At 33.4% G+C, this 24,238-nt stretch overlaps 3 protein-coding genes across 11 annotated transcripts; all 3 read left to right on the top strand.

Annotated features, from left to right (window-relative positions):
* Positions 1 to 1,562: 1,562 nt before the first annotated feature.
* Pfk (ATP-dependent 6-phosphofructokinase) lies at positions 1,563 to 12,156 on the top strand. Of its 9 annotated transcripts, XM_076618752.1 has the most exons (20): positions 1,565 to 1,732; positions 2,485 to 2,655; positions 2,742 to 2,881; positions 3,217 to 3,337; positions 3,420 to 3,571; positions 3,638 to 3,827; positions 3,902 to 4,112; positions 5,227 to 5,335; positions 5,824 to 6,012; positions 6,109 to 6,299; positions 6,366 to 6,441; positions 6,862 to 6,888; positions 7,003 to 7,023; positions 7,335 to 7,436; positions 7,502 to 7,708; positions 8,254 to 8,406; positions 8,495 to 8,819; positions 8,893 to 9,115; positions 9,186 to 9,348; positions 10,287 to 12,156. In XM_076618752.1, the coding sequence occupies exons 2-19, from the start codon at positions 2,565 to 2,567 to the stop codon at positions 9,325 to 9,327; spliced, it is 2,670 nt and encodes an 889-aa protein (XP_076474867.1). In that variant the 5' UTR covers positions 1,565 to 1,732; positions 2,485 to 2,564; the 3' UTR covers positions 9,328 to 9,348; positions 10,287 to 12,156. The 9 variants fall into 9 exon arrangements, with proteins under 9 accessions (XP_033193154.2, XP_076474867.1, XP_076474866.1 ...); XM_033337263.2 differs by lacking the exon at positions 5,227 to 5,335 and adding an exon at positions 4,311 to 4,419 and having other exon boundaries at positions 1,563 to 1,732; positions 9,186 to 12,156; XM_076618751.1 differs by having other exon boundaries at positions 9,186 to 12,156.
* A 427-nt stretch (positions 12,157 to 12,583) lies between these two features.
* Positions 12,584 to 18,615, top strand: LOC117158410 (uncharacterized). The gene is made up of 10 exons (XM_033337268.2): positions 12,584 to 12,890; positions 13,203 to 13,379; positions 13,462 to 13,577; positions 13,651 to 13,863; positions 13,938 to 14,047; positions 14,126 to 14,413; positions 14,496 to 14,590; positions 15,472 to 15,574; positions 15,657 to 15,860; positions 15,929 to 18,615. Exons 1-10 carry the CDS (start codon positions 12,759 to 12,761, stop codon positions 18,526 to 18,528), a joined length of 4,038 nt encoding a protein of 1,345 aa, XP_033193159.2. The 5' UTR covers positions 12,584 to 12,758; the 3' UTR covers positions 18,529 to 18,615.
* Positions 18,616 to 21,268: 2,653 nt separating this feature from the next.
* LOC117158548 (uncharacterized) lies at positions 21,269 to 23,899 on the top strand. The gene is made up of 2 exons (XM_033337566.2): positions 21,269 to 21,704; positions 22,294 to 23,899. The coding sequence occupies exons 1-2, from the start codon at positions 21,660 to 21,662 to the stop codon at positions 22,546 to 22,548; spliced, it is 300 nt and encodes a 99-aa protein (XP_033193457.1). The 5' UTR covers positions 21,269 to 21,659; the 3' UTR covers positions 22,549 to 23,899.
* Positions 23,900 to 24,238: the final 339 nt, after the last annotated feature.

Here is a 24,238-nt window from a genome sequence, read left to right as displayed (position 1 = left end):
TAGCCATTGAATGGGTTCGCGATGTCTTTGTACATCTTGTTAACTTTCAAAGTTTATACGAAAATATGTATGTTTGTATATTCGACTACGAAAATATAGTAATTTAGTTGGCTTTTAATAAGTATCCGTATGTAGATCCTTACATTCTTGTGTCGCGTCATAATTTTTTATTTTTGCATACGTACTCGCATACGTGCATTTTTTCAAGAAAAGAATCCTACTGCAAAATAATTATACAAGTCTTTACATACAATCGACGTAGTTGATAAAGGAACTTTCTATTTTCTTCAAATATCTAGATTCTCTTTATTTCTTTGTCGTTTAGTTTTCTTTTTTTTTCTCTTTTTTCCAATGCAACCGATTATATAAGATCGAATCGGTCTAATAGTAGTTCACGATATTTCGATATAACATTTTTTGTTCCATCGTGCTCTGTACTAAAAATATGAAGTCATAGGGCAGGATAACGAAGTGCATATAACGAGTACTTGCAAAGTGCTTAGTTTAGTTGCGTACTATTTTTTGCTCATAGGGCTGTTATCCAGATCTTTACATAATTGCTGGAGATAAAAAACCAACGAAATTGGATTAAAGTAACAGCAGGTAATAAAATTTACGAAAGAAGTAAAACAAAAAATTGATTTGTTGATAAAATGTAGAAACAACTGAAATAATTTGTTTGAAAATCCGGCGGATCAATTACAGTTGATTTTTTAAAGAATGATCAGTTTTGATGAAATTTATCGCTAAAATCCAAAGATATTCTTTTCATATGTCGTATAAGGATATCTTATTACACCTTAAATTTGTAATAATATTGACATTGTCACGTATAATTTTTTTCGGCACTGTTACTAATTTCTTTCTTTAGAGATAAAAATTCGTTACTTAATAATCTGATCATAGATCAATCTACATACATGTATATATACACAAGACGCCATAAAACTTTTCTATTAGTAGTTGATGAAATTTTGATTTGTTAAAGCAAAAGCAAATAGATGGTATTTTTGAGCTTCTGTTCTTTTCAGTGACACGATTGAAAATAAAAATAACTAAATGTCAAACCACATTCGTAAAGGAGCCGTAAAAGTACATATTTATATATTGTTATTTATGACGTGCAAAGTTCATTTTATCTCAGATTATTATTAGAATGAATTACATTGTCTTTGAAAGGTCGTATGTCAATAACTATTTAGTGAAAATGATGATTGAATCCATAGGTTAAGTCAAGATGTTTTGCTGTTTTATATGTATGATCAAAATAATGAATACGTAGGAAGTTTTTTTTGTAGAATTTATCAATCTTTGCATGTAGCATATAGCAGAATATATAGAAATTAGTTTTCTTCCAACAAAAAATAGAGCAGGCAAAATTATATAAATTTTTAGTAAGCAGAATTTAAAATAGTTTTCGTAAAATAAATACAGCGGCAAGGAAATATCGTATTGGCTGTCTATGTATCACTAGCACCATCTACGGCCACTTCCTAAATTTAATTTTACATAGGCGGAGGGGCGAGAGCTGGATAGCAAATATTACTGGTGGGAGACTTCGTGCTGAAGCACACGTAAAGGTCACCTTCAGTTTTAGTTGGACTCAAGACGCGAGAGCGGTGTCTGATGTTCAGTCAGAGCGTTGTAAGTCTACAAGTATAGGAAATTTTAAAATCAGACAAGAACTGTCTACATTCTAATCTTTATTGGTAACTAGACATATATTTGTTCGGTGAGTTGAAAATTATTTAATTTTCTTTACATATACACATATAAAGGTACTTTTTATAGATAATAAATAACTAAATGACTAATTGTCAGTGACAAAGTGACGTTATCTTGTATACACATTACAATAGACTATTATTCAATTTTTTAATAAATTTATCTGCTTTGCTGCTCATCAGTCTATATATTTTTTAAATTAGTTTGACGTTTTTTTATATATTAATTTTACCTTGCAAATGCAAATGAAGTAATCCCAATGATCTATCCTATACTCAGTATTAACATCGTTATTCCGATGTTTTGATGCACGACAGATTGAGACTGTGCTAGATTCCATTGATTCTTTGAACACATGCTATCTTATTTTAAAATACGAAGGACTGCTGAAGATGTTTCGTGTTGTAACGTTCTTTAACATTGTTCGTGTATTCATTACACTTTTCATTTTTCGCCCTTGATTAATTACTATCTCATGTGAAATAAGTTGTTATTCGACGAAAATTCGATGTTGTTATTTTATATTATATTTATTATTTACTTTGTCATTGCGCGTTAATTTTTGTGCAATGTATGCTCATACAGGAAAGGCTATTACAGTATACTGTAATATGAAAAGTGTATTTCATACATGCATAAACAATGATTGTCACACAAATGTTTGTAATGAATTCCTGAAAATGAATGGGATGCTACTATGTTCATGTTATGACAAAGAATAGAGTTGATTTATAGTGTAAATAGTGTTTATTATTTTAGGTTACATATATTATGCAGGGCATAAGAATTTATTTCTTAATGTCTGTTTAAATTTCTTGTATGTTCACTTGTATAATATAATGTCCATAAAATATGATGAAATATGTGTTTGCACAACAAAAGAGTCAAAGGAAGAAGTTACTTCTTCTCATGTTCCAATCCCAAAACTAAGTAATATGTATTAAGTATAGAATCTATTTTGTTATTAGAACATAAATAATAATAATTTTGAAAAATAATATAAATCTTTTTATCAGATGACAAAGAACATAACTTCCTAAAAGATAAAATTAATTTTTGTACGGCATGTGCCTCAGTTCCGAGCATAACAGAAAATAATATTGATAAAAGTTCAATATTATTTGATATTCAAAAGGAACCAAAAATTCCTCTACAAGTGAGTTGAAAACTTGGTGGATATAACACATTCTTCTTCCATATATTCTTTGTGCTTTTGTATTAGATTGATACAAAATTGAAATGGTTGCTTATAAGAAAATATTTTGATTTACTATTAAATATTCCTCTATATTTCTGTTATGACAATGAGGAAGATCGTGATCTGATTATTAGAAAAAAAGAGACAATTTTGTTTTTGTAATAATAACGAAAGAAGCACATTGATTAATATCTATCTATAAAATAAGTTATCATAAGCACTTACTATATTATTAAATAAAGGAATAAAGTGAATTCTTTATCTAAAAAGTTACAAAAAAAGTTATATTACAGGGATATACTTGGTATCCTGCAGCAAAGATGGCAGAAGAAGTAGCAGCACAGAGGTTCATAAAACCTGGTAGTCATAAAGGTAAAGGCCTTGCAGTCTTTACTAGTGGAGGTGACTCTCAAGGTAAAAGATCAATTAAAAAATAGGAATACATATTAATTAATATTTTATTACTTAAATTTTAATAATAAAACTTATTCATTAGGAATGAATGCAGCAGTTCGAGCAGTTGTTAGAATGGGTATTTACCTAGGTTGTAAAGTTTTTTTCATCAATGAAGGCTATCAGGGTATGGTCGATGGTGGAAATAATATTGTAGAAGCTAATTGGTCATCTGTCTCTTGTATCATTCATAAAGTATGTATTTTGTTTGTCATGCTTTTATTGCAGCTTCATTCAAACTATTATAATTATGTGCTTTAGGGTGGTACAGTAATAGGATCTGCTCGTTGCAAAGACTTTAGGGAACGTGCTGGTCGTAGAAAAGCTGCAAAAAATTTAGTAACTCGTGGAATAGCTAACTTGGTTGTAATAGGTGGTGATGGTTCGCTTACTGGTGCAAATTTATTTAAAGAGGAATGGTCAGATCTATTAAAAGAATTAGCTGCAGCAGGTAAATAAAAAACCGATATTTTTATTGTAATATTATATTTTTATGTATACTTTACTAAGATGCTGTTTCTTTAGGTGAAATTACTTCAGAACAAGCAGAAAAATACCAACATTTACATATTGCTGGTATGGTAGGTTCTATCGATAATGATTTTTGTGGGACAGACATGACTATTGGTACCGATTCAGCATTACATCGTATTATTGAGAGTATTGATGCTATTGTTAGTACTGCATATTCTCATCAAAGAACATTCATAATGGAAGTTATGGGTCGACATTGCGGGTAAGTTGATCATTATGCTTTATTGGTGAAATGCTAAGAATTTTCGTTTCTTAAATAAATAAAAAAAATAGTTGGTTATTTAGTATTTCGAAAGAATTTAGTATTTTAGCACTAAAAATACTCAATCACAATATTTTATAAATTGAAGGATATCTGTTTTCATACTATTTCTTACAAATGTGACAACCTTTTGGATAGGTATTTGGCAATTGTGGGTGCTTTAGCAGCAGAGGCAGACTTTGTTTTCTGTCCGGAATCACCGCCTCCTGTTGACTGGCCTGATAAATTATGTAGAAAATTGGAGCAGGCACGTTGTTTAGGAATTTTCTAAATTTTTTGTTACAGTGTTATTTCTCCCTTAATTTAGTTTAACAAATTCAATAATTTGTGTTGTCATCTTTCATGTATTTTTAATTGCTTAATTCTGTTGTCAGTGTTACACATATTCCTTCTCACCTTCTTACAGTTAAGCAGAATATTAAAAGAACCAAAAATTTCGTTTGTAATAACTTTTTAATGTAAGGATAGGGACAAGTCCTAATAAAGTAATTCAAGGTAGTGTGAATATAATGAAAAAATAAAGGTCTTTCAGGTATCTGACGTTAGCTTCAAGTTTATCTTCTGAAGCATGCTATTGCTTTATACCTGAAGTACCGCCGTCAGGTGATTGGGTTGAGGAACTTTGCAAAGCTGTGCAACAGGCACGTCCTTGATCAATCATTATACTGTCTTTAATGAATCATGCTTTCCTATAATATTAAATTTATTAGCCAGATTATATTGTATTGAGTTCATTTTTATTCATATTAAACGTGTGTCTGCTCCTTCGTCAAAATAGTTAAATTATCAAGAAGAATAGGAATATATTAGTTTTTGGTCATTTATATTATAAATTTCTCTCAGTTTTAAAAGTTTGTTACCAATACTAAACAAGATTTTAAACTTTTTGCAATATTATATTTTTGTAATGTTTTAACAGTAACATTTTTCTTTATTTATCTTCACATTTATATTAGTAGTTTAAATTGGACCTGGCCATTTCACTATATTATAGTTACTGTGTTATATATGTAATGTAATATTTTTAGTTGGCTTTTATAACATACTATTACAGTTACCTGGCTCTAGTGGCAGCCATATGTTCCGAAGCTGATTATGTGTTCATCCCAGAGTGGCCACCTGAACAGGATTGGCCAAACAAGCTGTGCAAAAAGCTATTACAGGTCTGCACATCTTTTTTTTTTATTTTTTAAACAGTTCTATAAAGCTATTTAATTTTCTCATTGCTTGTAATATCACAGAATGACTCCTTGCTTTAAATTTATGCTCTTGTTTGCTGTTTGCTGCTATGCTGTTTCATGAGTAAGAAGAGGAATATTATAGATATTTTAATCTTAGTTTAGTTTATTTGCTTGTAATGGTAAGCTTATTATAGTTACAATATGTTCTTTCAGAGAGTTCCATGTTCCATGTGTAACGTTTAATTATTTCCAAAATTAACTAATTAAATGTTTGGCATGTTTATAGAAGATAAATTGGAACATTAATGTCATTAATTTCTATATTATTATCTTTTCTTTCGCCTACAATTTAATTTCTTTCGAACTAAATTTTTTTTGTAAACGATCTTTGCACTTATCTATGTAACTTTCAATTTGTCTTACGTATACGTATTGTGTAAGATTATAAAAATTTAAAATATATTTTTTAGGAAAGACTCACAGGACAACGACTTAACATTATTATTGTGGCAGAAGGTGCAATAGATAGAAACGGCCAACCAATTACTGCTGAGAAGGTTCATAAAGTTGTTGTAGACAAACTGCAACAAGACACAAGGATTACAGTTCTTGGTCATGTTCAAAGAGGTGGTAATCCATCAGCTTTCGATAGAGTTCTGGTTAGTTATTATATAAGTATATACAATATCATGATGTTCTTTTCCAATAACATATTAAAGACAAAAGTATTAGATTAATTTGGTAATAACTTATAGGGTTGTCGAATGGGAGCAGAAGCAGTAATGGCATTGATGGAAGCGACACCAGATACTGAAGCATGTGTTGTTACACTGGATGGCAATCAAGCTGTTAGATTACCTCTTATGGAGTGCGTTCGTCGTACTAAAGCAGTAGCACAAGCTATGGCTGATAAAAATTGGGAACTTGCTGTTAAACTTCGTGGAAAGTATGTTATCCATACTACATACTGAAATAAAACTTTAATTATATTACATTTTGTAAATATTTTTAGGGGATTTGCTCGTAATTTGGATACATATAAAATGTTAACCCGTTTGAAAGCACCTGTAGATCACGACCCTAGTAAGGTATGTTGCAATTTTGCATATAATATAAAGATTGATATGAACCTAAAGCCTTCTATCAAACATATAAGATTATTAAAATAATAAATATGAAATCAGTTGAATAAATATACAGGTTGTTTCCGAAATCATGGTATGATCGAAAAAGAGACGATTCCTGATGTCCAAATAATTTAAAGTATAGAATAAAGATTTTCCATATGAAGTTTCGTTTCGAAAATCAAGTCTGAATATTCATTACTGAATGTTCACTATTCATGAAAATTCGTTTCGAATTATTTTCTTTCTGTTGTACCACGACTGCGGAACATCTTACATAATGAATCATACAAAAAACATGTGAAGGTTTTTAGTTCTGGTATCTAGAATATATAAAAAGTGAAGATTTGCCTATATTATATCTTTTATTTAATGCTGCTTCAGGAAAGTAATGGCCCGATATTAAAAAAGGTAAATTTGTTTTGAGAGAAGAAAGTATAAGTGTATATATTTTTGCTGAATATTAAATTTTAATGCATCATAAAATAGCCTTTCTAACAGTCTCATCTATTCCTTCTAAATTAGCAATTCACTTTATGTGGACAAGTGAGTTAACTAACTTCTAAATCTTGATGTTATTTTTGTTCTCTTTTGTCTGTTTCTTTTCTTTTATTTCTTTTATTTCTTTTATTTCTTTTATTTCTTTTATTTCTTTTATTTCTTTTATTACTAAACAAATATAACATTGTTATAACCTGTAACAAGTATTTCTGCTAGAATAAGAGAAACCACAAGCATACTAAAAGTCTTGATATCAAACATTATGTTAAATTGCAGAATGCATTTGTTTTTTATGTGCACGCTGCATGAATCGACATCAAATATCCCCACAATATTAACGCCAAATTTTATTACAGCAACACTATACGTTAGGTGTGATGCATATTGGTTCACCTTCTTGTGGTATGAATGCTGCGGTGCGTTCTTTCGTTCGGAACTGTATATATCGAGGTGATAAGGTATCGTCTTAAAAATGAGTACATCCTTATATAGTAATACAAGATCTCATGTTACAAACTTCTAGGTATATGGTATTTGCGACGGAATAATGGGCCTTATGGGTGGAAAATTTAAATTGATGGATTGGCCTTCTGTCACTGGTTGGGTAGCACAAGGTGGTGCTTATTTAGGAACTAAACGTGCTCCACCCAAAGAGGAGCAGTTGCCTCAAATTGCTCAGAGACTTAAAGAATATGGAATTCAAGCTTTGCTCATCATAGGAGGGTTTGAGGTAATGGTTCTTTAATTCTGTGAAGATCTCGGTTATAATAATTCCGTCATAGATCGCGGTGTATTTATTGTTAATGACTTTAATCCGTGTTGCAGTGCCGATTTTTATATAAAAATTATTACAAATTTCATTTTATTAAAACAGATACTATTAATAATTATTAAACCTAGTATAGATATTAAACATTCATAGTAATAAGGATAAGAAAAGTAAAAATTATATAAGCTAATTAGAATTCTTCATTGATGGACGCGTAAGAATCCAAAAACATTCGTCACGAATAATATTAGTACGTTTGAAATATAGAAATTTCTCACGGAAATAACATATTCCTATGACACACATATACAGATTTAATCTATTATATAATAGCTATTCTTTGTCAGCAAGATTTACGATATGCCTTTTTAAGAATATTTTTCAACAAATTCCATATGTATCTATCAGATTAACCGCGATCTCTGCAGGGTTAAAGTAATTCATACACTGTCTTTCAGAATTTTGCTTACTATTATAATGTGTTATTGTTGCTGTTTTTCTAAAAGGGTTATCAAACAGGACTTACCTTTTTCAAAGCTAGGGACAAGTATGAAGAATTTCGAATTCCTATTGCTATGATTCCAGCGACTATTAGCAATAACGTTCCAGGAACCGAGTTTTCATTAGGTTGTGACACTGCTTTAAATGAAATTACAGAGGTAGAATTTTTTACGTTGTGTATATATTATTTTATAATACAGCAATTGGTATATTTCATTTAGTCAAGTGTATCTGTGTTATTCTTAGATCTGTGATCGAATTCGTCAATCGGCGCAAGGTACAAAGCGTCGAGTATTTATTATTGAAACTATGGGTGGATATTGCGGTTATTTAGCTACGGTCGCTGGATTAGCCGGAGGTGCTGACGCAGCATATATTTTCGAAGAGAAGTTTAATATTAAAGACTTAAATCAAGATGTCATTGCGATGGCAGCAAAAATGTCTGAAGGTGTACAGAGAGGTCTTATTTTGAGAAATGAAAATGCTAACTTGAATTATAATACAGATTTTATGCAGAGACTTTTTAGCGAAGAAGGAAAGGGTCTATTTAGCTGTAGAATGAACATTATTGGTATATGTTTAACAATTGATACTATCTTATATTTTAAATAACAATAGATCTCAAGTTACAAAATTTTTTATAGGTCACATGCAACAAGGTGGTTCACCGACTCCATTTGATCGCAATTTGGGCACAAAAATGGGGTCTAAGGCAGTTGAGTGGTTTAGCGAACAATTAAAAAAATATAGTAACGATGGCAGTAAGGTAACGGCGATGGATGCTGATAGTGCAGTTATGATTGGTATTGTGCGAAGACAGTATAGATTTACGCCGTTTACAGAACTTATTGAAGTTACGGATTTCGAGTAAGTAACGGGAATGCATCGCAGTTGATTTTCATCGGAAATGTGTACTTACGTTTCGTAAAATTTTCAGACACCGCATTCCGACATATCAGTGGTGGATGAAATTGCGGCCATTACTCAAAGTTTTAGCAAAACATGAGTCTACATATGAGGAAGAAGGACTTTATATCACTGTAGAAGAAATGGATCTTGATAACGATCCTCTTGTATAAATTACATGTATGTGATGAAAGGTAATGTTCCATAAATATGCAGTGTTAATTGTAGATTTTGTTAAACAGTATTGTATGGCGTTATAATAATTATTTTCCGTTGTTATTTGCGGGAGAAAAAAAAGTGGAACTTCAGATACACAATCGTAAAATTTAATATTCTATGAGATTTAGTATAGATTAACTATTTTGGCGATTGACATGAAATCGCAATGTGTACATGCACATATGTTGTATACCTATCATTTATAGATTGGTTTACTCAATAGTGAAATGCGCTCTAATATAACTTAATCTCCTTAATGTGAATTGTCTTAATAAATAGTAAATTACTGCATATTATTGACATAATCAAGAGTATAGATTAATATTTTGTTTAAAAAATAGTGAATTTATATATTTTGATTGCGGCTTAAAATTCAGAAGTAGGAGGTACAAAAATAGTACCTGAAACATGAAGGTAAACTATATCTTAGTAATATAAAAGAATGAAACAGGTAGTGTGACATCGTAACGAGCATTTTCATTGATGAGAATAAAAAATTACATTCTTGTACTGAATGTACAAGTATTTATTGTCATTGCCATCGGAACGCGCGTGCGCGCGTACACACATATACATACACCTGAAAATAGAACAAATGAAAATATAAGTACCTATTAATATAATGTAAAACAATGTTGAAATATTATAACATAGTCAAGGAACATACAAGATAATATAATTCTATACGAATATGACGATAAAAATTAATACAATTAACGATTTTAATCTCTCAATGCGACATTCGAGTACAATAGCTTCCAGTCTTAGATTTTATGAACATTTTTAACACATTTAGCATCAGATTTGTTATCCTTGTCTATTTAAAATCTCGATACCACTCACAATAATTATATTGCAATCGTATTAATGTTAAAAATGCATGAAATTTTTGACACTTAATTTTTTCTTGTAGCTTTAACAGAAATTCATCAGTATGGCAACGCTTTTAGAGGGTATTATATTCTACCCTTTCCAATACTGTTGGTTGCAATGTGAACTAAGAATCGAATTACAGCTTTCATGGCTACTTTACGATCTTGCGAGTAAATTTAGGCTATATTTGTGGTCTATTAAGATATAAAATTAAACGTAATGTGGCATCTTTCTTAAATGAAAACTTATCATTTGGTTTAGCTTTACCTATAGCTATGAAAAGCTATTTGAAGAATATACTTGTCTACCTCAAAATATAATTTGCAACGACAAGCGATACTTAGGGCAAACTAAAGACCTAAGTCTTACTGGTTGCATATAACATTAAAAGGTTTTGCTAAGATTTAAGGCTTGTGACCACAGAAATATTTAGATTTAATTCGTGTTATTATTATACTCGTGTATTATCATGTGTATTCATCTCGACAAGTCGTACAGATATTAAACTCGAAATTGTTTTCTTGGATGTAGAAAAAAACAATTTCTACAAAATTTTAGAATCGTAAATTTTTTTAATGTTAACGATCATGGTATTTATTGAATTTATTTCTCTTTTAAAAAAATTGATAAGGTGATGTTAATTAAAGTTCGGTGATACAATCAAGAAACACATAAAGAAGATTTTCAAGGAACTGACTGACACGTCCATTTAATATAAAATACAAGTCGTGTTTCGATTTAGAATGTTGCAATATTAAAGAACGTCTACATTTCTGACTACCATTTTTAAAATGTAAACACGTTCATCTAAGTCAACAACAATCAGATCAGGATATGAAATATTTTTATTTGAGATACAGAACAACATCTCACGAAGATAACATAAAATAATCTAATTTATATTTGTCACTGAATCCTAAACTAGTTTAATACAGCAAAATTACGTGCATATTTTAGGGAGGATTATGCATGTTGTTTATTTAAAATTGTTGTTGTAAATGCAAATGATTTAGCAAAATATTGAGACAATAGATTTTGTTGACAAGCATATGAAAGAAAAAATATTATTCAATATAAACGAAACTGTATCTGTGAAGATAACACTCTCAAAGGGTTATAATGATTCTTGAAGATATCCTCTTTACATTGCCTTCGCATATTACGTATGATTGTTAAAAATATAAACTTATTATGGCCTAATCAATGGAGGATCTGCACTTCAAATTTGAACAGTTATCAATACAAGAGCGGATGATCAAAAAAATATCGGATATAAAGGAAATTGTAAAAATGTATAAGGATAAACAAAAGTAATATATTATAAAGCATGTGTAAATAAATACATCGATCCGCTTTTGTGTATGAAAATAGAACTGTTACAACACACACAGACACAAGATGTATTTTATATAACTTTAAGTATAAATTCCGAATTTTGATCGTATATCATATGTGTTCATTTAAGTGCATCAGAGCAGACAGATTATTGTTCCACTGCTAAGCATGCTAATACAAACATATAATGTACAAATACACAAGCGTTAATATCATACCACTATGATTAACTAATAATATAATGAAAATATAACGTTGGAAGAGTATTATTTTTACGATTACAGAGGTATATTTTCGACTCATTGTTGATCAATGAATTTTACAGTTTATCTCTGGCATAATATATATGAAACCTAGAAATTATTTTGTTTCAATATTGAATTGTTAAATATGTATTTTCTCTTTACCGTCACATAACTATTAACATATTTATTTATAGATAAATATTTAAAGTGTCGCGAAATATTTGTGGTGATTGCATAGTTTTAACAATAAATGCATAGGAATATGTATAAGAATATTGTGACCACTAAAAATGTACCTAATACTATTAATAAAGTGTATCTTATAATGTTTCCTGTCGTATGATTTAATATTATTGTTATATTCATCAATTTTATACACATGTGAATAATTTATTATATATTGGAAATTGGATATTGTTTATAAATAATTTTTAATTATCTCTTCATCATTAGTCAATAATCTTTTTTCATAGAAGTTTTAGAAATATATATATATAACAGTTATTTTTGATCCTTGGATTAGACTGATCATCGCACTTACAAACAATAGAACATCCGTATAATAATGTATAAAATATTGTTAACTGAGATAATTTTCATTATATGTCATAAAAAATTAATTTTTCAATTAATATCACAAAAATATGAGAAATACATGCATACCGTATAATATATTGACCGAGTTATATATTTCAAAATTTTCCTGACTTACGTGGTGCCAACAAGTAAAGACAGAAAGCGCCACATTGTTCAATGTTGGTCGCATGCTTTAATTTATTGCTTTCCCGGTACGACGCGTGTTGCGTTGTTGCCTATAGTATATGTATATAGGTATTGGTATAATTGAGTACACGTTGAATTATTTGACGGTACTTTTAATAAGTCGTTGACGCGTGTGGTCACAAGAACGGTGCTTTTAATCCTAGAAAATAATGGTTGCAGTAAAAGGTCGCAAAAATTCAAATAAAAACCCTCCTATATTCAGTCATGAATTCATTATTCAAAATCATGGAGATATTGTTTCTTGTGTGGCTATGATCTTCATAACGGGTTTATTGCTGCAGGTCAGTATTCAGTTTCTTCAATTTCAATGATATTTTTATTTAACCCATACATATTTTTCAAAGTTCGCTAGCGATGATTTTCTTTATTTTTATATATTTCACTTTATGTTCGAAGAACAGTTTATACCTAATAACAGTTCCAATTATCGTTAGTTCGATAACCATATGTTATTTGCCATTGCCATTATTTATTAACCAATACGAATATATGTAATAAATCGAGCTTAAGTGAAGTTATATTAACATAATATTCTTGATTAACACAATGTTCGCTTATTTATACACTATTATAAGTTATAAATTATTTTTTAGGTAACATCACCATGGGCATATACATTTATTGCTATTCATCACAATATAACTTCAGATATTGAAGATCCGACTATGCCAATGAAATATACTACTGGTTGGAAAGACGCATGTGCTATATTTTTCTCTTTCTTGATAACAATTGTAATGCACGCCGTATTTCAAGATTATATTTTTGATGTAAGATGCATTAATTTGTATTTTCTTTATTCTAAATATTTTCAATAAAACCGTTACTAACATTTATATTTTCTTTTTTCAGAAAGTTTCAAAACGTCTACATCTTAGTAAAGTAAAACTTGCCAAATTTAATGAATCCAGTCAACTTGTTTTATTTTATATACTATCTGTTATATGGGGTATAGACATAATTATCAGGTCTGTTATATCAAATATAAATATAGTTATTTTTTATATAATTAAATGTAATATAAATTTATGATTCCTTTAGAGAGGACTTGTTATTAAACATAACTTTATTGTGGAAGGAATACCCTGTGCCAATGTCATTTTCCTCAAAATTGTTCTTTATTTGCCAACTTGCTTATTGGTTGCATTGTTATCCTGAAATATATTTTCAAAGAGTAAAGAAGGAAGATATACCTTCTCGAATTGTACAAGCAACTATTGGATTCTTTTCCACTGTTGCAGCTTATATCTTTAAGTATGACATACATATTTTTCTATGTAGTGTACAATATTAGTTATTATTTTCTAATACTTTCTTATTTTATACAGTTTCCAGCAAGTAGGAATCTTACTATTAGTTCCACATTACATAGGAGATGCTATGCTTCATGGAGCTAGGCTTGTACATTTTGTCGGTAAAAAAGAAAAGGTGACAAAAAGTGGGTATAATTTCATTAGGTATACTGTTTTATATAAAATTACTTCTTTCGTAATATTCTACAATTATTTTGTTACAGTGGCATTCCTCGTTGCTAACTCGATGTACGTTTTCGTACGCGTTGCAACGTTGCCTATTGCAACGTTAGTCTTTTTGTATGGTTTAGGCCAAGTTGAAAGTGTATTCAATTTCGCAACTGGAAATTTTAATATTCCAGTCATAAGATTTACAGCTTTGACCTATATCATTATCTTGCAAACGTACCTTTCTTATGTATTTATTTCGAGGCAACTTAAGCGTGCCCGTGAAAATGTAGTTCCTGTACAAACAACAGTGAAATCAAAACAAAAGCCAAGGAAAAAAGAAGGTAAACAAGACTTTAGGAACTTTCCTATTGTTAACGTACACTGAAAGCATTAATTTTAAGTACAAAATTGATTTTTGTTTAGGAAAAAAAACTGCCATGTCCGAGGATGACGATCTGCCAGAAGTTGACCAAGCGACTAAGAAAAATCTTAGATCCCGTTCATCTACGAAAGCTAAATAAATATATAGTAAAGTAAGAGATTTTTATCTAAGGCTGATCACACAGAAGTACCTATTTCATTTATCTATGTATGTATTATAAACAAGGTTTCTGATATTAGTATTTATGAAAATTTCCATTATGTTAATATCATTTTAAAATGCGAATTACCGTGTGACCTTCACATACATATTTCACGTTTGTATTAAGCGTATATAAACTTTAGACTTTGTATGTGAAAGTTTTCTAATTTTACATGTACAAGAGCATAATTTACACAAACTTTCCGTTTATGCTCCGAAATTAGTAACTCTGAATGCGATTGATTTAATAATCTTATATGTATGATATACTTATACTTCTATGATTATGTATGACTATGCTTAACAATAACAAGAAAATATAATAATAAAGCGTAAAATAACACCATATATTACATTTTGATTTTATTTGCATATATTTTATTGTTCATTATATTTAGTGTATTTATTATAATCAGAGATGAATAGGGGTATCGCTGATGAACATGGAAAAAGTTTAGCCAAAAGTACGCTCTACGAGTTGCCTTTAGCGGTCAAACGGTCGAACCACACGCACATTTTTTGTTTCGGTTATTTTGGCGGTAGAAACATGCGCGAGGAACAGAGCGCACATTCTATGTGAGAAAGAAACATATACACGGAGAAATGTGTGTTCGTAGTTTCGTACTAATTGTATTAAATATATGTAATGTACTAATTTATGTTTAGAGTGGTTAATCATTTTATTTTGCTATTTGGACTATACCTTTAGTTATCAGATATTAATAGCTTTATAAGAAGAAAGATATAAATAAGAATCATAGAACTTTAAGTGTTATTATAACGCGAAAATTATAGTTTTTGTAAAAATGTCAAATATTTAAAATATTATTGAAAATGGCTAAACGAAAAAGTTTAAACAAACGTCGGTCTAGATACAGTTCTGCTATTTTAAATTCCGATACGGATATTTTTGGTGATGGTATGTATTCGCTTGACAACTTTGTCTAGGTTAGGTATTTATATTATGAAACAGTATACATACTATAGTGTTTATATTTCAGAATACCCATACTGGTGGAAAAAGTTGGAAGACACTTCGTTAACGCAACTATCAACTGATTCGAAAATTTTAAATCAAACTAGTCGTCATTTAGATTCTAATTCACAAATAGAAACAAGCCAGGTTACAGGTGAATGGTGGAAAATATTAGATGTTTCAAGTATTCCAAATTCTCCCAAAATAAACGAAGATGTCGTAGAAAAAAGTATGTTCCTTTAATCTATGAAGTATATGTTACAAAACTACTTTTTATTAATTATGACATTTTATTAGATTCAGCTAACAATGTACCGATGTCAGAATCTGAAGAAGAACTTGAAATTGCAAAAAGCAAGCATCATTTGCGTTCAAAGGCAAGAAAAAGCAAGGATAATATTTTTTTGAACGTTTTAAATGATTCTGTAACAACCAAGTCAGACGTTAAAAAGGATAATAATAATGTAATAACGTCGGAATCCGAGGAAGAACCGGAAATTGCAAAAAAGAGACATCCTCTGCGTTCAAAGGCAAAACAAAGCAGAGATAATATTTTTTTGAATGTTTTAGATGATTCTATGACAACTACGTCAGAAGTTACACAGAAAAATAATAATGTAGTAACGTCGGAATCTGAAGAAAAACCTGAAATTGCAAAAAGGAAATTTCCCTTGCGCTCTAAGGCAACAGAAAGCAAACATAATATTTCCTCGAATGTCTTAAACGATTTTATAATAACTAAGTCAGATGTTAAAAAGAAAAATAATAATGTAGTCACTTCAGAATCCGAGGAAGGATCTAAAATTGCAAAAGAGAAAAATCTTTTGCATTTAAGGGCAAAAAGAAGCAAAGGCAATATTTTCTTGAATGTCTTAAATGATTCTATGACAACTAGATCAGAAGTTATAAAGAAAAATAGTAATATAGTAACGTCGGCATCTGAAGAAGAGCTTGAAATTGCAAAAAGCAAATACCATTTGCGTTCAAAGGCAAGAGAAAGCAAAGATAATATTTTTTTGAACGTTTTAAACGATTCTGTAACAACCAAGTCAGACGTTAAAAACAAAAGTAATAATATAATAACGTCGGAATCAGAGGAAGAACCGAAAATTGCAAAAAAGAGACATCCTCTGCGTTCAGAGGCAAAACAAAGCAGAGATAATATTTTTTTGAATGTTTTCGACGATTCTATAACAACTACGTCAGAAGTTACACAGAAAAATAATAATGTAGTAACGTCGGAATCTGAAGAAGAACCTGAAATTGCAAAAAGGAAATTTCCCTTGCGTTCTAAGGCAATAGAAAGCAAAGATAATATTGGTTCGAATATATTAAACGATTCTGTGACAACTACGCCAGGAATTGCACAGAAGACTAATAATATACTAACGTCGGAATCCGAAGAACCTAAAATTGCAAAAGGAAAATATCTTTCGCGTTCTAAGGTAACAGAAAGCAAAGATAATGTTTTTTCAAATGTTTTAGATGATTCTACGACAACTAAGTTAAAAGTTATGCAAAGAAGTGGAAAAAAAAGTTCTAAGAGTAATTCTGCATCAAATAGCGAAACAGTTGCTAACGTTGAACAATTAAACAAGATACAAGGATATAGTTTGAATCACAGTCAAAAGACTGATGATATTTCAAAACTAAAGTCTAATATTTCAAAGAATAAAAATAATGAGTTACAAATGGCAACAAACTACTTAGTTCCTGCAACAACCGAAACATCAGTTTCCAGCGAAACAGAGTCGAATCGGTGTGCATTAAATTTTGAGGATGATTCTATACATTTTGCGATGCCAAAAGCACAGAGTACAATACTCGAAGGTAGTAGTTTGTCTGTACATAGTAGCGCTAAGGAAAGCAATAACGATGACACATATCATAAAATATTAAAATGGAAATCAAAGTTGTTAACAAATAATAATAAGAATGCAAAGAAGAATTTATTTAAAACTGTACTTGAAGATCAAGAAAGTACTATTAAAATAGGAGAAAATGCAACAGCCAATGGAATAGCAGAACATTCACTGAAATCATCAAAGGTCTCTGAAGCACTACATCTTTCTCGATTGCCGTCTTCTCCTTCCAAAAAAGCAATTTCGTCTCCTTCCAAAAAAGCAATTCCGTCTCTTTCTAAAAAAGCAATTCTGTCTCCTTCCAAAAAAGCAATTTCGTCTCCTTCGCGACATTCAACGGTGGTCAAAACGTGTACAAACACACATAGCGAGGAGCCAAAAGGCCAGACAAGCATCAGGCACTTTTTGATGTCGGATAAAACATTGCAAATGTTTTGGGATAAAGAGAAAGTAGACGGAATAAAACGAGAATTAGAGAGGGTGAAGGAACGAGAAATAGCTCGTATGAAAATAGATAGAAACAAGCAAGAAGTTCAAAAGAAGTTGCCTTTGCGGGAAGAAAAAATAAAGAAAATTGAGAAAAATACGAAGTCTACATTGCAGAATCAACGTCCTATGAAACAAGTCCATAAGGCTTTTTTGGTGAATGGGCGAGCGTACAGAGCCCCTCGGCTTCCCCGTCCCCAATACTGGATTACCGATCGTCTTTATAAATACTTGTGGAAGTGTATGGAACCGAGATTCAAGTTGGAAACTAGAGTGGTTTCTGAAAAATTTATACATCAGTTGTCGAGTGTAACAACGTTGATCGCCAAACGTAAATCATACTTGAATTATAAAGCTGAATTGTACGCGTTGATGAAAGAAATGGCACGGCTTGATATTATTCATACTCGAAACGATTTTTACAATTTTTGTCATGATTTCTTTCCCTATGAGCTTCGCGTTAAAACAGTGCCAATGTTATTACCTGGAAACAAGAGAAATATACCATACGACGCGAACACACTGCACAAACCTCTTCTAGTCCCTTGAACTGTTTGTTGTACATGGCGCTGTTACATTTAACGCGATTCATACCACAGAATGTAAATAAATATATTTTCGTTATGTTCAAAGGAAGGAATCGGTCCAATTTATTTCGTATCAGAAGGTTACTTACATTTTATGCCCTAATTAAAGTGATCATTTTTCTCCATTGAATCTCTGTACGTAGAATACAAAAAGTATTTATAAATAATATCGAATAAAATGTAGATGTACATTTGGTTGTTTATGTAATTTGAGCTGGTATTTTAGCATTGGTCAATCGATATTTGAGCGTCTAAATCAATGCGAAGCAAGGCGTGTGAGGATCGAATTGCGACGTTTCCCACGGAACGGACACTCCATGTTCCAAAAGGTCAACGCTTCTATTTTTCCTTTTTTTCCATTTTTCCTTTATCCACACGTCCGCTATACAGTTGGACCTTGTACGCATCCACGTTACCAGTACAGGTGTACATAAGTTCGCTTCTACCTTTCCACAGGTATACAAATTTTCTATTCCTCTTCGTATCGACAAGTATGACAGATAGTTTATCGTTGTTTCGCTGACTTGTCGTTGAAAGAAATATCGTTTATTATCACGCTGAAAATGATTCGCTCGGATGTTAGTGACTATTTCTGTTTTCGGTTTATTACGGATCAACGCGTGACGAAAATCACGATTCTATAAATATTTGTGACAAGTGAATTTGACGTAATGAAACTCGAGCAATACGTGACATAGTGAAAAGAAGAGTAACAGATTAAGAATGGTTCTCTCGGATTTACGTAATATATCGAGGTTAGTAAAAGTAGTTAAACAACCTCGATACTGCGACTTTTGACTCTCATTGAACGAATAAACAGATTTCCCTATTGTCCCTTCTATCCTTGTACTTTCCTATTGTCAGAGAGGCACGTTTGTTTGTGCAATTTCTCGAATCACGAGGAAATTTTGTTCGATCGATTATAACGCGATCGAACGACAATGGTGCCGTATTGATGATTTTCGGGAAGGCAGAAGGTAGGGCGGTAATCGTTGGATATACGATATCGTCGGTTTTCTCTCTCCGAACGAAAGGAAGGGAATACAAAGACGGTGTTATACTTGGGAGAGCTGTCTTAATTAACCGAACGAATCTGACCGAGTCTCGTTTGAAGTTTAATCTCTAATGGAACAGCCGTCGCAATTAGGTGAGACTTATTTTGCGCACGCCATGTCGTGTATAATGTTTGAGCGAGCATCGGGGGACACGTGACACGGCACGCGTCGCTCGTTACTCTATCGATATCGGCGATTGTTTCCTTTAAAAATGATTACGCTCTTTTTTATTTCATCGATACTCCCTTTTCTCTCTTTCTCCCCTTCCACATTCTTTTCTTCGTTGAAAATATGCAACTGTCGTTTCTTTTCCGAAAATTCGATTTTCCCCTTTTTTTTTAAGAACACTGATATGCTTTGACCGATTAAGTACGTATATAGCTTGTCGAGTCACCGGGCCACGTTCAGAGTATTATGTTTAACCGGGGCGAAAAAAGCGGGTGGTTAGATACCGCTGTCGGAAATATTTGGCACGTGCCATGATGATTTGGTTACTTTGCTTGTTCGAATATACGAAGATTAAAAACTGACAAGGCAAAGGGGATACGAGGATGCGTCACGCATCTTTCCGTCAAGCATCTTTTCTCTTTTATTTTATCACGTTGTTACTTATATCGACTTTCGTACATGCTTCCTACATATATTTATGTACATATGGTATGGTAGATATACAGGATGGCGAACTAGTTTCAGGACAATTCAAGATGCAAGTAGTCTTGTTTGACGTCATCGATGTAATTGGAATGGTGCATTGTGACGTCGTCCGTATGACGCTACTTTAGAATCGTTTAACTCGTCCTTATGAAAGGTGACAATGATTTCCCGAAGATGCGACACGACCTAGCAATGATAAAGGTACCTCTTATTCGGTGATTGAAGGCGACGAACGGTCGCGGCGAGCATCGCGTACGAAACGATCGCGGTGTTATGAAATCGTGGCCAGAAACATAAAGGAAGTGTAGCCATTTATTCCGACGAATGTGTAGAGGGATTTTACAAAGAAGAGTACTTACTTTCGTAGATCGAGTAGCCGGTATTGGCGTTCCTTCGAGCGAGCACAGCTCGAATGTTATGACAATTATGAGTTTTCCGTGGGTGCATCGAGGTGGCACGTGGCGACGCGCATTGGGGAGATGGTGGCCGCGTGTCGCCGCGTGAGAACAGCTTCGCTCACACGCGTTACGTCGCGCACGTGCATATCTACTATGTATTGCGTCTACTAGCTTTGCGTACACGCATGCGTACCCGCGACCGCGCCACGCGCCTCTGCCACCCTCCAACTTTTCAATGAGCACTCCTCCTCTTCTTCTCTTTCTTTTCTCTTTCCTTTTTCTTTGTTCTCTCAGCTTCGCCGGTATACATCATCTTCGAACATGGATCGATACGTATCGCGTTTGTATCATCGCGATCGTAAACGACGAAAAAATTATACATTCGCTATCGATACGATTGCAAAGGTCGAATCGATCGCGCTTTAATTCGATTCGATCTTTCACCCTCGTATCCTCTATGGATCAGCGAGTATGTCGCGAGTATGAATACTCGTTCCACTTCCGTTTTAGTATTTCGATAGACAGCGTTTCGAATGGGAAGGAAAAGAAGAAATAATAGAAGATAAAGCAGGGAAAAGTGCTTTTCAAATATGTAACCGATGAGAGGATTGGCGTACGTTTGAAAAAAAGGGAAGAGGTAAGCAGCGAGGTACGTACATACTCGGTTACCCTTCCTCCATTCGTTCATGAAGTTCGCTCTTTGTACAATAAGGTAGAAACGCGATTCCACTCGGAAGTAGTACACAGTGAGTGTTTGAGTGGGGATAGGGAGGTTCGTACAGCGTGGTACGATAAGATCCGGCCAGCCGAGGTGATAAATAGGACCGTCTAGTGGCTCGGAGCGGTATTTGGTCGCGCGACGCTGAGGCGTGCGCATCGAACTGATTCGTTTGCACGGTGAGAGTTCGTATCGGTCAGAAATCAATCTTACAGCCGCCGCTACGTTCAATTTTCCTGACAATCGAAAGGAAATTCGGATATCGGACATGTTACGAAAATTGCTGAGCAAATCTGGTCGCAGACTTCTTAGGGTAAGGCGATGACAATTATCCCTTTCGACTATGTCGCACGCACGCACGTATACACGCACGTTTCTGTCGCATCGGCCGACCTGATTTCTTTAACCTCGCGTTTCGCATCGTTAACCTAGTCACCGGGTTGATGTCGCTATTTTGATTTTAGTTTAATTTCGTCTAATCGCCGTAACGAAGCGAACCTTTCCTCGTTTCCCGTGTACATTGCAAGATTTCTTTACACGTGTCTAACTAAAGCTTCGATCAATTCTATATAGGACATTTTTCATACGACGCAGGGCCGTGTAATTTTCGTCAGCGTGATTTTAGCCTTGCTCGACATTGATTCGTTTAACTACAACCCAACTCGCACGGACATATGCTTTGCTTGTAAGGTGCATGTACTACGTGTATCTACGACCTAACCTACTGCTGCTATATAGTCGGTTCAAAATGTTTAATCGGTTTCAGCGAGTTGTCGATAGAGTTCGACGATGATGTTTCGTTTGTTCGCCGATTAATTCGAATCAATCGGACTGAAACGGTAGAGAGAAAAGATAAAGGAGGTGGTGGAGACTATATCGTATGCCGCTGTTTCGATTTGCAGGCCATCAAGAAATTGTCAACGAGAAGCCGCAAGGCGAAAAAGTCACAAAACTCGACCTCTTGGCACTCGGCCATGCCGGAGTTGGAGACAGAGTCTCTTTCGTGGTCTTTACCGTCTCTGGATACGAAGAGCATCGACACGTTCACGACGTACGTTGCCGACAATTCCGAGGATGGTGGCTCAATGTGTTGCTTCTGTGACGAATACGAGGAGAATCAGCGAAACGAGAACATAGAGAACGAAATGATGATCTAACGTATGCGACGTTACGGTTGCCACGAGTATTTAATCCATACGGTTACTTCCATCTTTCTCTTCGTTGGCCAGACGAATCTAAATCTCGTGGTCGCTGTCGTCGCCTCGAGCGTACTAACGTAGCCACGATATCGACGAACGGGATGGAACATGGAAGAGTCGAGAGGATAAAAAAAAAAAACACAAGTATTGGCGGCCATTTGGATATCCTTTGCGGTTCGCTTTATAAGATGGTCGTACGCTCGGTTATCTTTCGAGTCGAATTTTAACGAAAATTGGACCACGCCGAATCCTACGTTCTATCAAAGAGGATATATACGTTACCTACGTACATACGTACTTTTTTTTTTATGATGCAACGAACCGTCTAAAAAAATAGCTATATATACTTCTTAAGAGCGAAGGATGTAACGTCGGGTGAAATCGAGCCTATTAGATATATTTTTGTTTATAACGTTTATAACGTATAAACAGAGAGAAGGAAAGAATAGTCTAATTACGTACTTACATCGGTCTTCCGAAGAGCGACACGTTGGTAGATACCACCACGTTGGTGGTTCGTCGATTCGATCGAGTCGGATTTTTCTCACGAGCGCTTACTCGTTATTTCGATCTCGCGTCGACTCGATTGGATGCTGGCATTTAATCGTTGATAGCGAACAGAGGGACAGTAGAGGAACTGAAGCGAGAAAAGAGGAAGGAGAAAAATACGTTGTTTCTTAGACGTAAAAAGATATCGATGCTTCGATATATGCAAATAATCTACCTGAAATGCACGATGACGCGCGATTTAAACATTTTCGTTATCGAAAGTATTATTTCTAGAGATAAGATATTTTGCTCACACGATATGCTCACAGAGATATCAAATTGTTTTATGGTACAAATTAGTCCTGAAAGTTGCACTCCTTACGCAAGTACGACAGAGTGCCGGCTACACACGTTCCGCTGGTCGTAAGCTTAGGTTCAAGCTCGCGGAAGAAGCGCGCGGGAGTAAAGGCCGCTCTCGTATTTTACTCGCAGTATTCTTTTCGAATTACCACGTCGTACGATTTATGTTAAGATAATGTCGAACGTTTGGTTCTCTCGTGCGACCATAGTTTTAGGTATAACGTTTGTACGCGTCGTGTACTTACTTGTATCGTATTTACATGTATAGGTATGTGTACAGATGTGTGAAACTACGTGAATCTATATGTACATAGTTATAGGATATGCGCGAATGTACATAGATACGACGATGTACGATAACGAACGAGTGGCGATATCTTATTGTAAGTATGTCCGACGAGGCTGTGACTTTTTAATGCATGCGAATATATCGTAAATAAAATAGTTTTGTCGACGATTATTCGACGTTTTTATGACCCTTGTCGTTGAAGCTTCGATCGAAGCTTGCGTTCGTTCTCGATAACGCAAAACACGTAACCCGTATCCATATGCAGGTACAGCATAACGCGTTTACGCTTGCGATCAAAGAGGTACATAGGTACTTGTACTTGTGCATAGGTGAAGGTAGAGGAGTTACGTTTGGCGATCGATCGAGTGGCGGACACTAACGATCGAGCGAGTTTCTTAAACGCGCGAAATAGGTATGTACAACTAACAAGCAGCGTTCCATGGTAACGTTCGCAAGAGAAGGGAGGAGCGCGAAGAGCAAAGAGAGGCGACGGTAATTCGGCGGCTCGGC

This window comes from Bombus vancouverensis, chromosome 5, assembly GCF_051014615.1.
Source record: "Bombus vancouverensis nearcticus chromosome 5, iyBomVanc1_principal, whole genome shotgun sequence".
Taxonomy (NCBI): domain Eukaryota; kingdom Metazoa; phylum Arthropoda; class Insecta; order Hymenoptera; family Apidae; genus Bombus; species Bombus vancouverensis.
The sequence above is the reverse complement of the archived record's forward strand: the minus strand, read 5'-3'. Positions and strand labels throughout refer to the sequence as shown.

What these genes read in the sequence shown, in the direction of transcription:
- Pfk (XM_033337263.2), top strand. Translation starts at nt 2,565, where the DNA reads ATGTCCATAAAATATGATGAAATATGTGTTTGCACAACAAAAGAGTCA. An exon ending in CAGCTTTCGATAGAGTTCTG is followed by an intron (nt 6,013 to 6,108) that starts GTTAGTTATTAT and finishes AATAACTTATAG; the next exon opens with GGTTGTCGAATGGGAGCAGA. An exon ending in GTATATATCGAGGTGATAAG is followed by an intron (nt 7,437 to 7,501) that starts GTATCGTCTTAA and finishes ACAAACTTCTAG; the next exon opens with GTATATGGTATTTGCGACGG.
- LOC117158548 (XM_033337566.2), top strand. Translation starts at nt 21,660, where the DNA reads ATGTTACGAAAATTGCTGAGCAAATCTGGTCGCAGACTTCTTAGG. An exon ending in CTGGTCGCAGACTTCTTAGG is followed by an intron (nt 21,705 to 22,293) that starts GTAAGGCGATGA and finishes TTCGATTTGCAG; the next exon opens with GCCATCAAGAAATTGTCAAC.
- LOC117158410 (XM_033337268.2), top strand. Translation starts at nt 12,759, where the DNA reads ATGGTTGCAGTAAAAGGTCGCAAAAATTCAAATAAAAACCCTCCTATA. An exon ending in TTCAAGATTATATTTTTGAT is followed by an intron (nt 13,380 to 13,461) that starts GTAAGATGCATT and finishes TTCTTTTTTCAG; the next exon opens with AAAGTTTCAAAACGTCTACA. An exon ending in GTTGCAGCTTATATCTTTAA is followed by an intron (nt 13,864 to 13,937) that starts GTATGACATACA and finishes TATTTTATACAG; the next exon opens with TTTCCAGCAAGTAGGAATCT.